This window comes from Octodon degus, unplaced genomic scaffold (assembly GCF_000260255.1).
Source record: "Octodon degus isolate 3935 unplaced genomic scaffold, OctDeg1.0 scaffold00351, whole genome shotgun sequence".
Taxonomy (NCBI): domain Eukaryota; kingdom Metazoa; phylum Chordata; class Mammalia; order Rodentia; family Octodontidae; genus Octodon; species Octodon degus.
Window position 1 is genome coordinate 244,229 of NW_004524927.1, and position 15,873 is coordinate 260,101.

The 15,873-nt window shown below is 52.8% G+C and overlaps 1 protein-coding gene across 2 annotated transcripts in view; it reads right to left on the reverse strand.

The window, feature by feature from the left end:
• The window catches only part of Trappc12 (trafficking protein particle complex 12), a 64,667-nt gene that overhangs the window by 12,074 nt on the left and 36,720 nt on the right, over nt 1-15,873 (reverse strand). The window contains exons 4-9 of one of the 2 annotated variants that reach the window (XM_023708337.1): nt 9,626-9,739; nt 8,279-8,417; nt 6,206-6,318; nt 3,491-3,563; nt 1,487-1,560; nt 847-1,200 (exon numbers count right to left, since the gene is read on the reverse strand). In XM_023708337.1, coding sequence (XP_023564105.1) covers nt 931-1,200; nt 1,487-1,560; nt 3,491-3,563; nt 6,206-6,318; nt 8,279-8,417; nt 9,626-9,739 — 783 coding nt within the window. In that variant the 3' untranslated portion in view covers nt 847-930. Of the gene's footprint in view, nt 1-846; nt 1,201-1,486; nt 1,561-3,490; nt 3,564-6,205; nt 6,319-8,278; nt 8,418-9,625; nt 9,740-15,873 lie in introns of those variants that run through there. The other variant, XM_004648063.3, reaches the window with a different exon arrangement.

Genomic DNA, 15,873 nt, shown 5'->3' on the forward strand with positions numbered 1-15,873 from the left:
GGGCCACAGAGGGTGGGGACACCTGTGTGGCATCTTCCCGCTGTCAGAAGCCTAAGTGGGGAGGTGACAGACATGGCAGGCTGGGGGTGGGGGTTTTCTGGGTGAGTGTACCTCACAGTGCATCATGCGGATGCAGGGAGCTGGGATGGATGAGTGGATTTCTCATCATTATAAAAGCCAAACGGATACTGACTTCGCTGTAGGAAATGCTGTCCAAATAGTTAAATGGCTCCCGTTTTAAGCTCTTTTTAGCCATGTACCTAATTAAAGAACCCCATGGTTGCAATACTGTGAGGGCTCAAGAGAGGGCAGCAGCATGCACGTGCTTGGACCGGCTTTCCTCAGGCATTTTTCACTCCTGTCACTGCAAATGCAGCACCAGCCACAGTACAATACAACTCGGCTCTGTTCTGAGCCGCAACAATAGGGAGAGACCTTAAGATCGGCGCCTGGGGTTATCCCTGCCGCCCGCAGCACAACCATGAAGAGCACTGTGTTCTGTAATTGCCCACTGCCCACAGGCAGCTCCCCTCCTGAGGACTGAGGACTTCGGCCCATGATTCACAAGACTCCTCAGGAGCTCTGTCATTTGTCTTTCATCTGCCTGTTCTGGCAACCGGAAGTCAGTGAGCTGGGGTGGGGGGCTGGGGGTAGTTGCTGCCTCCGCAGCGCCCTGGGGCAACATATAGGGTGCTCTGGAGGCTGGAAGGTGGTGCAAGCCGCAGTGCCAGGTGCCCAGGCCTGAGGACCAGAGGAGGAGGGGGAGCGAATGGCCCTCTGAGCTGCAGCCTGTCCTCTTTGGAGACAGCCTCGAGTACAGGGGGAAGAACAACTGCCTTTTCCTTTATCCAGCATGCTGCAAGGCCAGGCGAGGGGGCAGATGAATGTCAGGCCTGGGGATTTCTGAGGCTTTGACTCCCTCCTCTGGCACTACCTCAAGGTCATACAGTGAGCAGGCCCGGAGATTGGCCTGGGGCAACTGCTGCTCAGCTCTGCACCCCCCTTTGAAAGGCCCAAAGGGAGCCTGCTCCCACGGCAGCTCAGCAGTGACCTTGGGCAGCTCAGAATGACCTTGGGCAGCTCAGGAGCTGCAAGCAGGAGGGAGGAACTGTGCTCCGTGAAGCAGCCTGAAGGTGCAGCTGCACTGCTGTGGGATTCCAGCAGGGCCATCAATGCCGCTGCTGGTGCCCATGCCAGTGCCTAGGAGGGGCATACAGAAAAGAGGGGCCTGAGCCCTGGCTCCAGGGCTGTGGATAAAATCACACAGGGGTGGAGGGAGTCCCACCCTCCTGAGCCAGGGAACAAAGGCACCCTTCTGGAGGGGGCATGGACGGTTCCAAAGAAATAGCACACTCGCTTGCATGTGGGACATGGTGCTGTGACCCCTGCTTGCGTTTTGAACACCAAGCAGCTGTAGGGTCACTGGGCTCTGCCAGGCTTGGCCGGCCCCAGCTTCCAGGGCTACTGCGTTGGCACCCACACCTACCTTCATGAGGAGCAAGCAGTTGGCCGTGGAGTACAGCACGCGGCCCAGGCGCGTCCGCCACAGCTGCACCGAGGCTGCAGGGAGAGGGTGGGTGTGTGTAAGTGGGCATCCCCCTGCTCTGCCAGGCCAACTCAGGACGAGAATCTGCAGGAGGACCCTGGAAGGACTGAGGGTGGCAGGGGGGGCCCTCAGGGATTGAGCCTCAGTCAGAGGCCTGGTACTGACCTGGACTCTAGGGTGTGCAAAGTAGGGGCAAAGTGGGGTACAGCACCCCAGGACCTCCTGAGCCCCTTGCCTGGCCCCAGCATGGGCCAAGTGGTTCTCCACCGGAGAGGCCCCTGGAGTCAGAGGCTCCTGCAGTCAAAACGTCTGGTTCTAGTGACCCTGGCCCGGCTCCCACATCCCTCAATTCGGTGATATACCCAATATTCCCTAAAGACCAAAGTGCTTTTCAACCCAGGCTTCTCTGGGGCCACTGAGCAGGCAGCTGAGCCCTCTGCTCCCTCCAGGGGTGCCTGCTGACCCCAAGCCTTTGAGGCTCGCTACTTCCATTGCTCCCTGGGGTCTGGTAGAGCCCCCAGGCAAAGGCAGCTGACTGCAACTGAGTGCATCAGGATGTGTCTGGGTTGGAGACGCAGCTGGCGTCAGGATTTATGCTTTGTTAAAAATGAGGCTGTGGACCAGAGGGGTGGAGGTATTACCTGACCCCAGCGACTCTTTGTCCTGGGTGTGTCCACTCCTTTTTTTTTTTTTTGGAGGAAGCAGAGATTGAACTCAGGCTTGAGTTCAATCAACTTGCGCTTGCCAGGGAATCGCTTATTCCACTGAGCCATCTCCCTGGCCTGTCCACTCCTTTAAGAGGGACCCAAGCATAAGCCAGGTAGGTTACATTGCCTGCCATCCCAGCTGGGAGGCTGAGGCAGGAGGATTGCCACAAGTTTGAGGCCAACCTGAGCTCTACAGTGCGTTCAAGGCAAAACCAGCATGAAATTCACAGTGAGACCCTGTGTCACAGCCAAAAATGAAAAAACAGAGGGACCCGATCCAGACTTGGGCCAAGTCAAGAGGTAGTGGGAAGGGGCAGCTCCACTATTAGCTCAGCTCCGTGTCTTTGGGATGCTCTTCAAGGAGGGGGTGGGAACACAGAGCCTCCTAGGTTCCAGCAGTTCACACTGTACCAGATACACAGATACACACAGTGCACACCCAAACACCCTCCCAACCTCACACACCTCCAGACCAGGGGGTCGCATGGGCTCCTGAAGGCCCCAGGGTGAGGACCTGGCAGCCCCATCCTGCATGCTCTCCTCCTACCCAGTGTCCTGCTGACTTGGAGTCTCATCTGTCCCAGTGCATATCCTGGTCTTAGGATTTACCAGGCAGGACTGGCGCTGGGAGAAGGAGCTGCCAGACACAGGTCTGGGGAAGATGCCCAAAGGGCGAATAGGCAACCCTGGAGGTTGGAGGTTGACAGCCTGCCCCTTGCTGCTATTGGAGAACTTCATCTCTGAGGGCCTATGTAGGTGGTATTTGGAGGCAAGGCCTCTGGGAGCAGTAAAGTCCTGAGATTGCCGCATGGTGGCATTAATAGCTTTATAGGAGAGGGAGAAGAACACCTGTGACACCTGCCAGGTCAGGAGGCAGCAAGAGGGCTCACCAGATCCCCGCTGCACACAAACCTTCGTTCTTCACAAATTCCCTGTCTTAAACAGTGGAAGAAACGGGTGTGTGTGCACCCTTCTCAGCACAGCCCACTGCCCTGCAGCCTGTGGTCCCATCTCCTGCCACCCCATGGCCCTGTGCCCAACCGGGTCTTCCCTCGCAGAGTTCCCCCAAACCTGCCCCCATGGCCACTGGGAAAGGGACTCTGGCTTCCCGAAGTGTGGCCACCGGCAGGTCCCCCAGGGAGAGGAGCTGTAAGCCACCTTAGGAGTTGGCAGTGCTCTGCAGGGTGAGGAGCCAGAGGCCGAGAGCAGGGACCCCCACCACCCGCCACCAGCTCACCTTGCCTGCTCTCCAGGGTGATGCTGCTCAGGCCCCCGTCTTCGGCTAGGCCCTGTTCCAGGTTCGCCAGGATCTGTGGCCACCGGACACAATGATGTCAGTGAGAAACATGCTCGTGCCCAGACTTTTCCCTAACACTTCATAGGGACAGCAGGCTTCTCTGGATGGAGAACAGGCTGCCAGAGAACGTCTGCGCCTGGGTGGACACATCGTCCACACTGTGAGGACTTCAACCTGAAGTCACAGTGCAAGGACAGGCCCTGCTTTTCAGCGGAGGGAGAGGTGAACTTGGGCTTACAATACTCATAATGTATTCCCAAGAGCCAGGTGTAGTGATACACACCTGTAATCGCAGCAGCTGGGAGGCTGAGGCAGAAGGTTAACTTCAGGTGGAAGCCCAGCCTGGGCTACATAGTGAGTTCAAGGCCAGCCTGAACTACACAGTGAGACCCTATCTCAGAACACCAAAAGAAAAATAAGAATGCCCTAAGCCCCCAGACATTGCGCATGGGAAACATGTGGATTTGAGAAAAGCACCAAGCACGCTGCACATAACAGCGATCGCTAACTTCTGTGGAAACACCAGTCCCCTTCCGGCAGGGCACCATAAGGCCCCATGGCCTTTCTTAATGTCCCCAGAGGAGGGGATGCATCTGTCACTTTACCTAGCATTTTTTTGGGGGGGTTAATGACTCCTGGTTGTTTTCTGTTTTTGGTTTTCCCTGCAAAGCCACTGTAATATGAGTAAGTTTTCCTTTTGGAGGGGAAGGATGAGGTGAAAAGGTCTCAAGAGGAAAGATTATTTGCTAGGGAGAAAAATGGAGACATGACTAGTTCTACCCCTGGGCCACAGCCTGGTCACCTGCAGGCGACACTCCAGACACCATCAAATGGTACGGGAACTCAGCTGCAAGGCACACACAGGCTCAACACTGTGACCATGGGGAGCCCAGCTGCCTTAAACCAGGCTGAGGGACAGCAGCTGCTCTGCCATCGACAAGGCATCATGCGAGCAGAGAGGGCCAGGGTACCAGTCTCGGAGTCGTCATGAGATTCCTTCAGTCAAGGGAGCCCAGAAAGAACAAAGAGATGGGACAAGGGGACAGTAGTGGACAAGAATGGGGAACAGGCTCATGAGGTCAGTGATCTTAGGCAAAAGGAAAACACAAGGGACTTCAGAGTGAACCCAGCGCAGTGGGCGCCCTTCTGAGGCCAGGGATGAAATCCGGAGCGAAGACAGTTGCAGAGTGGGAGAGAGAATCTGCGTGGACAAGCTCAGGAGGTTTGCGGACTTTAGTGGAGTCCTTTGGGGGCTCCCCAGTAGGGGGTCTTAGAATAAGTGGGCCAGGAAGCACTCTATCTTGCTTGGAAGCAGACTGGGGAAGTCAGGGGTTGGGAACAGGCAGAGTTGCGGGTGGAAGAGGGGGCTGGAGGGACAGGCTATACCCCAATACAAGCAGGTGCCAATACCATCCGCGGCTGGGGAAGGAGACCCATCAGTCAAAATAAAAGCCTGCTGGTGTTCTGTCCAAGGAGAAAATGAGATGCCTGGGATGAATACGCCAGCTGGCTGACTCCATATATAACCAGTACCACTTGCTCCCAACAGTACTGAAAGGGCCCTTCCTATTTAAAGGACCCAAGTCCTCCTTCTGCTCGCTATGCAGCTATCCGGGCAGGGAAGCAGGCTTCCTAACCAGAGAATACACACTTCTGGCCCAGGCCCCTTCTACAGGAGGCCAAGAGGAAGGGGCCCTCACCGCTGGGCCCCTGGGGACTGGATCATTGTGGCTGGAATAGGGCCGGTGTTATTCAGGATCTAGGAGTCAGGCCCCGGGGCCTCACTGGGCTCTGTCCAGTCCACTAGGAAGAGGAGGTCATGGCAGCCCTCGGCCCTCGGCCTGCTCCCTGGGAGGCAGGCACTTCCTGTCACTGGGGCTCCAGGCCATGTCAAAGGCTGGCGCAGGCCCAGGCTGCACAGCAGCTTAGGGCCGAAGATGAACTCCAGGCTGCTCTGTGCACAGCCACACTGGCTGGGAAATGTGACCTTGTGTTTTAAAAAACTCTCATTGTGGGAGCTCCTGAAGGCCACTGCATGGGCTGCTTGGCACCATCCCAGCTACACATTTTCCTCTGCTCCTGGACCTGTGTGACAAGAGGCAGGGCAAGTGCATGGTCCCAGTGCAGACGCCCAGGGCGGAGGGAGGCTGAGGCTGTGTATGATGAAGCCTTCTGCCTGCATTTCCTCCAGTGTCACCTGTGGTGACAACTCATCTGCTGAAGGAGTGTGGGGGCATGGCGTAAGTGGTGCTGGGCTTGGGCCTTGGCATCAATGTCACGAGTGAGGGCTGTGACACCGAGTAGGTCAATGCTGCTGCTGCGGCTGCAGATAGGTGGCTGTGGCTGCGTGTGTGCGTAGGTGCGTGTGTAGTGCACGTGTAGCCAAGCGCAGGCTCACACGGGCTACTTTATATGAAGCAAACAGCCTTGCTTTTACTCTACCCAGAGTCTAAGGAACAAGGGTTTCAGGAATGGACCCTGGCTGTACCAATAACCACCCTCCCACCCCGAGTGCCTCCAACATCAACAGCAGCAGCAATGCCCTGGCTACCAAGTTGGATGTCTCAGGCCTGAGAGAGGAAGTGCCAGGGCTGCTGGGGAGGGCAGTGGGCAGCGTGGCTGTGTAGGGCAGGGCGCCGACGCAGCATCACTCACCTGGCTACAGACTGTCTTCACTCCGTGCAGTCTGTCCAGTGACTCCTGAGGGTTGCCCAGGTACTGCTGCAGCTCTGCATGCAGGATGCGCATGGAGAAGGGCACCATGGAGCCTGGAAGCGGATCACAGCTGCATCAGTTGTCCGTGGTTCCCCACACAGGTAATGAAATGCTGTGTGATACACCAAAGTCAACTGGATTTCTAAATACCAGCAATTAACAAATCAGGAGCAGGGTACCACTCACATTAGCACCAAAACAAAACACCTAGGTATGAATCCAAAAGACAGAATGAAGAGAACAAAGTCTTCCAGTGAAAGAAATCAAACCTGGGTGGTCACACACACATTCCATGTTCATGGATGGAAGACTCAAGGGTGTAAGAGGTCGCTTTGTCAGGACTTAGAGTCCAGATTCAGTGCAGTCCTAGCAAGGGGATGGCTGTGGATATCGACACGCTGATTTTAAAGTTCATAAGAGGAGGCAAAGAATCAAGAGCCAGGCTGCCTCCTGTGACCCCAAACCACCTGCACTCAGCCCTTGCTGCAAGAGAGGGTACACGAAGAGGGCATCCGGAGCAGCAGCTCAGAGGAGGGCGCTGGGACCAAGGTCCAGCAAACTGCTTCAAGGGGGTGTAGCATAGCTGCTGGGACTCGGCAGGACCCCGAGGGCACAACGCTGCCGCTCTCTCACATGAAGACACAGCTTGGTGATTTCACACCATTCATTGTATGTCTTGTTATGAATCCTCTGACTGGGTAAAAATTGTGCCCAATATTTAAATGAAATATATTAAAGCTCATTCATAAAAGTTATTTATTTGTTTGTGTTGCTGTAACCTCCTTTTTAAAGCACATTTTAACGACTTGCTTTGCTTATATATTGCAAGCCAAAATGAAATGAATAAATCAAATTCTTAACGTTTATGCTTGTTGCTCCACAGAATGCAAAGAAAAATTAGAAAATACGCAGCACATTATTGTGGATGGGTGTTCGCACACTTCAGCAAAAACATATGTATGATTTGTGTCCATTTGCTAATTTGAATTAGCTGCTTAATGATGTGTTGGTGCCATCTTCTCTCCATCCGTCCCCTGTGCGGTTTCATTTTGGCCCTTGTTTTCTCCGCATCCCAGGAGTGAATGGCCCGAGGAAGGATGGCGGCCAGCACTGTGCCTGGATGCAGAGGCAGGACGGCTGCCCTTCAGGGCAGGTTGGAGCCACTCCCCCCCGCAGCCCTCCTCCCGAGGGTGAGAAGACCCCGTGTGGGAGCCTGCGGGATTCATAGAAAGGCAAGTTTCCACCAAAAATGCTGATCCCATGGTCTAAGAGAAAAGCGGAAGATGTTGTTTAGGAACTCAACACAGGGTAAAGTAGCGGATATAGCAGATGCGCCAGCCACCGTTTCACACCTCTGACATGTGACGTCACTTCCTCTTCATACCAACGCAGTGGGAGAGCAGATCAGATCCCTGTTTTGCTCATGAGGGTGCTGGTCACAGAGCCGTAGCTAACTTGCCCAAAGTAGCACAGCGACTCAGCAGGTGCCAAGATATGGCCAGGAAAAGTCTGAACAAAGGGCTTAGCTCCCAGGACAGGAGAATCACGCAATGAAGGATTTCTCCCTGACAGGAACACAGCAGGGTGCAGACCACCCCAGGTCCTCTCCAGCCTACTGGATTGCTCTGCAGTCTGCCTTAGCTCCCTCCAGCCCCATGTCCTGTCCCTGTCCCAGAACCAGCCTGATGGTTGTGACTGTGACCCCCTTGTGGACCACAACCAATTTTAAAAATCTGAATGGAAAAGAGCAGGAAATACTGTCACGCTCCCAATGTGGGGCACAAGGGGACGTGTGCAACCTCCATCCCCACCACCTGCCCGCTCTGCTGCGGTCCTCAGAGGTCCTCCACAGATGGCTCCTCCTCAGGGACCCAAAGACCCACAGGTCACAGTGTCTAAAACAGAGATTTCATTTTCTAGATTGGGATGAAAGAAGTGAGGCTCTCTTTGACATCCGTCAAAGCACAGGGGAACAAACCACAGAGACCCCAACATCACACTTCCGTGCCTTACCCCTGCGCCCCGGGTACACGTGCGGGTAGTACTCATAGTACAGGTCTGGCTGGTCCAGATTCCCGAAGGGCTCGAATTCCATCTCGGCATTCTGGAAGAGACCCAGTTTCACAAGCAGCGCCAGTCTTACAAACCAAAGCTGAAACACAAAGCAAGATAGAGATAGCAGGTTATGGCCCGGCATCTGGTGACAACTCCCTTTTCTATATTCATATGTTCTCAGGCCTTATTTTTGCTGCTCAGTGTGGAGTTGTTTTTGGTCATGTGCATAAAGACACTGTGGATGGGGAGAGGGCATGGCTGTGTGCGTTGTGCAAGGGATGACACTGAAGGATGGCGGTCTCCAGGCCACCTGTTAAGCTGGGGCTGTGGCACAGGGGGAAGTGCCAGCACATGTAGCCATGACACCACAAGCATGGGCACTCCCAGCTGCTGCGATGTGGACACCCTCAGCAAAGTGGTGTGATTCAAGTGAATGAGGGACAGCTGGAGACCTTCAGAACTGAAAGGTACCTTAGAAAGGCCCTCAACTGATCTGACTTCACTGATGAAAATGTGAAGTTCATCATGTCCATCAACGAAGGAAGAGATAAAGGAAGTATGGCACACCTGGTGGAGTACTAGCTGCACACAGAAAGGAACCCTGTCATTTTTTTTTTTTTTTAACACTTTTTCTTTTCTTTTTTTTAAATTTTTTTTTATTTATTTGTGTGTGTGTGTCCAGCTCAGCCCACCAGGGGGCGGGACTGGCTGGCATGTGGTGCTGGGGGATTGAACCGTGTTCCCTGTGCTTTGCTGAGCTTGTTCCAAGTAGGTGCTTTAGACCACTGAGCCATCTCACCAGCCCCAGCCCTGTCATTTTTGACAACAAGCATGAACGCAGAGGATGTTACGCTACATACTCCAGGCGCAGAGACAAATCCTGCTTGATCGCACTTTGCAGGGGAAGATAAACGTGCAGCCATAGCCTTTAATGAACTTAAAGAGCAGATGGAGCTGCACCGCCAGGCAGTCTCTGTGGTACCCACCAGGAGGGAACCTCCTTGCCACCCTCTGGCCACACTTGTCTGCAGGAGGAAGGAAGAGTTGGTGACAAGCACGCTGAGGCCTGGCTACAGGGCTGCACTGAGGTCACAGTGCAGGGCACTGGGAGACTCCAGTTCAGGCAGGCAGAAGGAACACACCAATGACCAGGAAAGGAATAGCCCGAACAATCTCACATGGACATTCAATTCAGGACACGAAAACCTCCAATTTGTTCTCAGATTGTCCTGACACTTGAGGCTGTGCTCCCCAAATTATACTAAGCCATGTAAAGCTCCAGCAACCCTGGGCATGAGTCCTGACCTGCAGTGAGTCCGTCGTGTGGCTGGTGGGCAGCCCGCTCTTGCCGTAGCCCTGGCCGTGGGCCGTGAGGAGGCGTCCGCACAGGTCGACTGCAGCTCTCCAGTTCCTGCAGTTCTGCAAGACACAAATGCAGTCATCACCCTCGTGCGCACTTGCTTTGCAGGAACTGCTTCCCCCACACCCCTGTCCCCAGCCATCAGGAAGTACAGCAAGGTCAGGTGCCAACCAATGGCCAGCACGAAGGACAGTGTCACTTGTCACTGCTGCGCGTGGGATTGTACAGCGAGTGCCGAGTGCAAGGTCCAGCTGGAGATGACCAGATCACAGCAAAAATTTTTTGTGTTTGTTTTTAAAGAGAGGGTCTAGCTCTGTGGCCCAGGCTCGCCTCGAACTTGAGGCGATCCTGCTGCCTCAGCCTCTGGAGTGCTGGGATCACTAGCATGCACTACCATGATTGTTGGATTGCAGCAGCATTAACAATGAACAACTGATGCACAGAACACAGCCAGAGGGTTCTCAGCAGAAAGCTCCCCCTGGCGCCAACTGCTAAGACTGAGCTCTGTGCTGTGATTCTTCTGTCCATTTACAATAAATAAATTTTATGTGTGCTGGGACTACAGCTTTGTATCTGAACATCTGCATGGACTATAAAAGAAGGGGGCTCAGTTGTTCAACACTGCTCATCACCTGTTGGATCCCAAGAAGACGGACTGGGAGACTGGAGGTCAGACAGGCCAAAGGAGAGGCGAGGACCTCTGGGAAGAGGGTGCCACATGTGGGGGGCTGTCGCGTGCCTTTCCACACATGGACTCCTACCCAGCCTGGTGCCTCAGAGATTTCTAAGTGCTGAGGTCACAGAGAACAGACCCCATGCGGAGAAAATGACCTTTAGCTTTCACGAAGGGGTTCTGCGGTCTTGATGTGGGATTCCTGGGAGCACAAGCTGCGCACAGCTGGCCTGCTCTCCTGAGACTCCAGAGTTACAGACCAGAGATCACCAGGCTTGGCTCCCTCCAGGGGAGCACACACACAGACACTGAGCTGGCCGGGCAGCAAAGCATTGTTAGCATTGGTGAATTTCTTGAAGTGCCCCTGCTTATTCCCAGGGTGGTTTCCCCCTCCTTTTCTTTTTTTACTTTTTCTCATTTGAGTTTTCACACCTATTTAGGTTCTGTTTCCAACCTTGTATGGTTTGTGAGCTTGTCCAGATAGACCACCACTGTTGAAGTACCACAGAAGGATAAATAGATGTTCCCATGCCACAATCTTCCCTGTTGCCTGTGGAATCACTGAAGTGAATCAGGATTCCAGCTCCAAGTTGAGAGAGAAAAATGAAAGCTTGTTTTCCAGAGTAGTTGGTTTATACGGATGTGTGACATGTTGAATCAGAACACTGGAACTGGATTCTACTCTGTTCTAGGTTTCTTTTTCCTTCCTCCCTCACCACCAGCCTCCCTCTTCCCTCCTTTTCCCTGCTTGTAAAGGCAGTTAAGTTATCCCAGGAAGGATCAATCAATTCTTCAGTTATATGAAATCTTCTTTTTCTGTGAAATGTCATGGCTCCATTCATATTTTTGTCTTATTCTTCCAAATGGGATCAAGAATGTGCAGAGATGTTGTATTTGGAAGCTGGAAGGGCCAGGAATTTGAAACAGTGTCTTTGTCTCCTTGTTTTTGTTTTTTAAGCTAAAGCTATATGAAGCTTGTGGATTAAACAATACATTTCTAAATTTAAAAAAGAAAGAAAGAAAGAAAGAAAGAAAGAAAGAAAGAAAGAAAGAAAGAAAGAAAGAAGAAAGCCTGGCCTGGTGATGAGTGCCTGTCATCTCTGTGCTCTGAGAGGCTGAGGGAGGAGGATTGAGTTCAAGCCCAGCCTGGTCAACTGAAAACCCTGGTTTCGATCCCCAGTGCTGAAAAAAAAAAAAAAAAAAGAGAGAGAGAGAAACGCTAAACCCTGCATAAAAAATAAAACACACAAAACCTCCCAACTCCTTCCCCGCATCTCTGGTGCGTTCTCGCCCTAGTGCGAATCTCAGGCCGCAGCACCCTCTGTAAAGACCAGCACCACCCTCCACGCAGGAGTACCCTGCTCTGCAGCCGCGCCGCCTGGGGGTGGGGGGGTGTGTGGCTTGCCAGCTTGCACCAGCCTCAAGCCTGCACCTGCCCCAGCTGGGTGCTCTCAGCTGCCCCGGGTCACTCCTCTCTGGGGTGAGTGACAGCTACCAAGCGGATGTTGGCCTGTTGGAGTGTTTACCTACAAAGAGCATGGGCTGCCTTTGGGGTTCATGAAGATGAATGAAACCGTACGAGCTACAAATGCAGATGCCCACTCGGAGTGTTCTCTGAAAATCCTTCCGGAAGCTTCCCTCTTCTGGGTGACAAACTAGGCATGCACATAATGCAGCTGGGCTCTCTGCCCCTGAAGCTGTCCCCAGACTGTGCTGTTCACAGGCACTGGGCCTGCAGGCTTCCCCAGAAAGAGTCTGCGAACCAGGGCTCAACCCTGAGGACAAGACTGATACCACTCTCCTCTAAATTGTCCAGGCTCCAGTAAGACGGTGCCAAGGAATGCAGGACTTCTGTGTTCTGGTTGGCAGCTCACAAGTATTTTTAGACTGGTTAAGATAATTTACTTAAAATGATCTCCAAATGCTTTCTGCAGTCTAAATTCAAGGCAGTAGCTGCTTTACGTAATGCAAGTGGCTATGTATACTCTCTTTGAATTGTAAATGAGTGGAGAGAGAAAGATCTGCTGCCTAGTGTGGAACAGCTCTGTATCCAAGTCCCAGCAGACCCCGCTCCCTGGTCACATGCTCTGGCCTCACTTGGGTGGAACTCGGTCTCAGCAGACCCAGGTGGCCATCCTGCCGGACATGCCAACCCCAAGGATAAGGGCAAGGACGGGCAGACTCAGCTCAGGGGAGTCGGAGGTCAGGGATTCTCAAAGAAAGAGGAAACAGCGGCATAGCTCAGGAGTGACGGGAAGGGATGGGGTGGGAGGGATAGGGGTCAAGGCAGGTTACACAGCTGACAGCAGGGTGGCCACACAAGGCCTGGATGAGCAGGAGGCCAGGCTCCACTTGCACATGGGTTTGCAAGGCTGTGGCTGCAGCAGGGCCTCCCATCATGGTTTCAAAGCTCCAGGCTCTCTGCCTGCAGTGAGTGAGGCTGTGAAGGGCAGGCAGGATATTCCATAGCCCGGGCCAGTGACCTCAGGCAGTGGAAGACAGTTCAGCAGAGACAGAGATGTGAGGCCCCTACACTGAGACCCTGAGCCCAGCAGTGCCAGTGTGGGTGTGCGGGGCTCTGTCTAGCAGGCTTGCCCAGCACTGTTGCAGGAGGGCTACAGTCTCGACCTGTCAGGAGTGGAGGCTGCCAACTAGGGTTTGTTTGCAATGAAAGAATGAAAAAGTGAGTAGTTTGGGATTGTAACAAAAGCTCTTTTGAAGCTTGGGCCATGGAAACCATGCCGGGTAAAGAAAGAAGTGGAGAAGTCTGGTGTCGGTATACAGTAAGGTAGATTAGTGAGTTGGCTGGAGCCCAGCAGACAGGTACAGGACTACTCCATGGGACAGAGCAGTGGCTGGGGAGGGCAAGGGTAAGCAGGGGTTCACAGGAAGTAACAAGCTGGTGGTGGTAACAGGACTCTGAGAGTGGGCCCAGGAGAAGTGACCAGGTCCAAACAGGAGACACCAGTGGAGACTGAGGGTCCTGGTGCTGGCCAGGCATCCCCACCGAGATGTCACTGGGCAAGGGCGCTGGTGAGGCAGAGCCCACATCATTAGGCTGATGCTCTTTAGCCATTACCAGCTGTGGGTCCCTGACGGAGTGAGACTGGCAGTCCTGATGTGGAGATGGAAGGACATGAGACGGGACACAGGGAAGACAGCAGCCGAAGACAGAGCCCTACTGGCCACACAACACCCATGTGCTGGCGAGGAGGGGTGGGCACTGTCCTTAATGCAGAGGACGAGGGAGAACATCGGGCCTGGCAGCGGTGCTGTGGGGGACCTTTCACACAAGACAGTTCTGTCCTGCAGCATGCATGCCTCAGAAGAGACAGCTGCGCCTGTGGCATGTCCTGCAGCCGCAGCGGAATGGCAGGAGACAGGTATGGAGGAGAAAGCAAGCGCTGTGGCTGTGGTGTGTTCTTGTCTGCAGCCTTACGGTTATCTGTAAACACACACTGGTCTGCATCCTCCCTCTACTCAACGCTTTCTTTTGGCCTCACACGTGTCTTTAGAATGTGACTGTCAATAACGTGCAACGCAGCAGCACCGATACAGGCATCCTTCGCGATGTGTCCCTGCTTGGGTTATCTGAAAATGTGCCTGCTTTGTAAAAATCAGAGCTGATCCCTACCAGGAGAGCACCTGACAGAGCTGTGGGCACACTGGACTGACGGCGGGACATCTGCCTAGTTTGCTATCCAAAAGCTCCAGGTCAGGGTTTCTAGGACGGCACTGGGGGTGTGTGTGTGCCGATATTGTACATCACCCCTTTGCCCCTTCAGGAGAAAACCTACTACTATTATGGACTGCTGGATTGTGTTGGATTGTTTTGCTGAATTCATGCACCTGTAGTATTTATTTATTTAATTTTATTTTTTTGGTGGAACCGGGGATTGAACTCAGGCCCTTGCATTTGCCAGGGAAGTGCTTATTCCACTGAGCCATCTCCCCGGCCCCCACCTATAGTATTTAGATGCCAATGGAATACTTATTTCTGACAAGACTAAACAAATAAAGGCAGAATATTCTGTAGCAAAGGAAGGACCATTTTGTATCTGTATATGCAGAATAATTAGGATAGATATACAGCTACTTTCTCTTAATTCAATGAGTAGAAAGATGTGCTTCGACAGGATATCCTGTCTGCATGTTGTACTATGGATAACCACTAAGAAGATAACAATGTACAATGTATTAATTATTGAAACTGTCCTATTAATCAGTTTTGAAACTGTCTGATTGATACTTCTTTCTCAATAGAAGAAAAAAAAAGGAGAAAAGAGTTCCAGAGCCCTGTGGTTCTGCACTCAAGGATCACAAGCGGAAGCAATATCCAAATGCAGGCAGCAGGTAGACAAAGTGAGCCCACTAGTTCTCACAGACAAAATTCTAGTCATAAAAGTCATGAACAGGATTGTCAATACCACAAGCCGGGGTGGTAGCCAATGCCCACAGTGCAGCCCTCGGAAGCGGAGGCAGGATAACTACCACCATGAGTCTGAGGCCAGCCTGATCTACACTGTGAGATGAAGTAATACCTGCGACCTCAAGGGTTTCCTGCCTCTCTTCTGGATGCCCCTGTACATGGACGAACGCTGCTCTGGGTACACAGCAGGCACTTACTAGGGGTACAGAACTGTCTGGCCTCCTTTCCTTAGTTTTGTTACTACACAAGGCTCCTGTGGGCCTAGAACCCACAGCCCAGCTGGGCCCTTTCCTCACTAACTTCCTCATCTGCTCTGTGTGAAATGCACGCCAAAATACAAAGCCACCTCCTATGAGTGCTGCCCGGGACAGTTCAGGCCCAGGGAGCGCAATTACATCAATTATTCAAAATAGCTTCACCATCCTAGCCTCTCTCACTGGTCATCCCAGAGCTAGAAATGATGGCACAATCACACGGTGAAGTCACCTGTCACCTCCAACCCTGCCATTCCTCCAGCAGGAAAGCAGCTGTCATGCCAGGGTGAAACCCTCCATCCACTCTCCCTCCCCCACATGGACTGCCCCCAGGGATGGGATTTGCTTCTTAGAGGAATCATGGGTAGCGACCCTCACTGGCTCCCCAAAAGATGAACATGCCACACAGAGAATCTGACTGCTGAGCTTTTCATTTCATATGGGGCTAAGGGCGGTGGTGCCGTATGAGGAAAAATAATGTTTAAAAAGTCCCTTGGGGGCTGGCGATGATGTAAGGGGTAGGAAGGCTGCCTAGGCCACGCAGGGGGCTGGCCCGGAGCACTGCTCTTGAATCTCTCAAAGTATTTCTTTCCTGTAGCTCTTAGCATGCACAGACATTTAAAGAACTGTGGAATAGACAGTGAATTCACAGCATAACAAGACAGTAAAAAGTAAAATAATGCTTCACCGTACCAGTAGTCAAAGAAATGAAAATATTTTTTAAAAAGCAAATGCCTTTGTTAGTCTAATAAAATTAGAACAAATTTTTTAAAAGGTTAAAACCCAAGGCTGGGCATGGTGGCGCATGCCTGTGATCCCAGCACTCAGGAGGCTGAG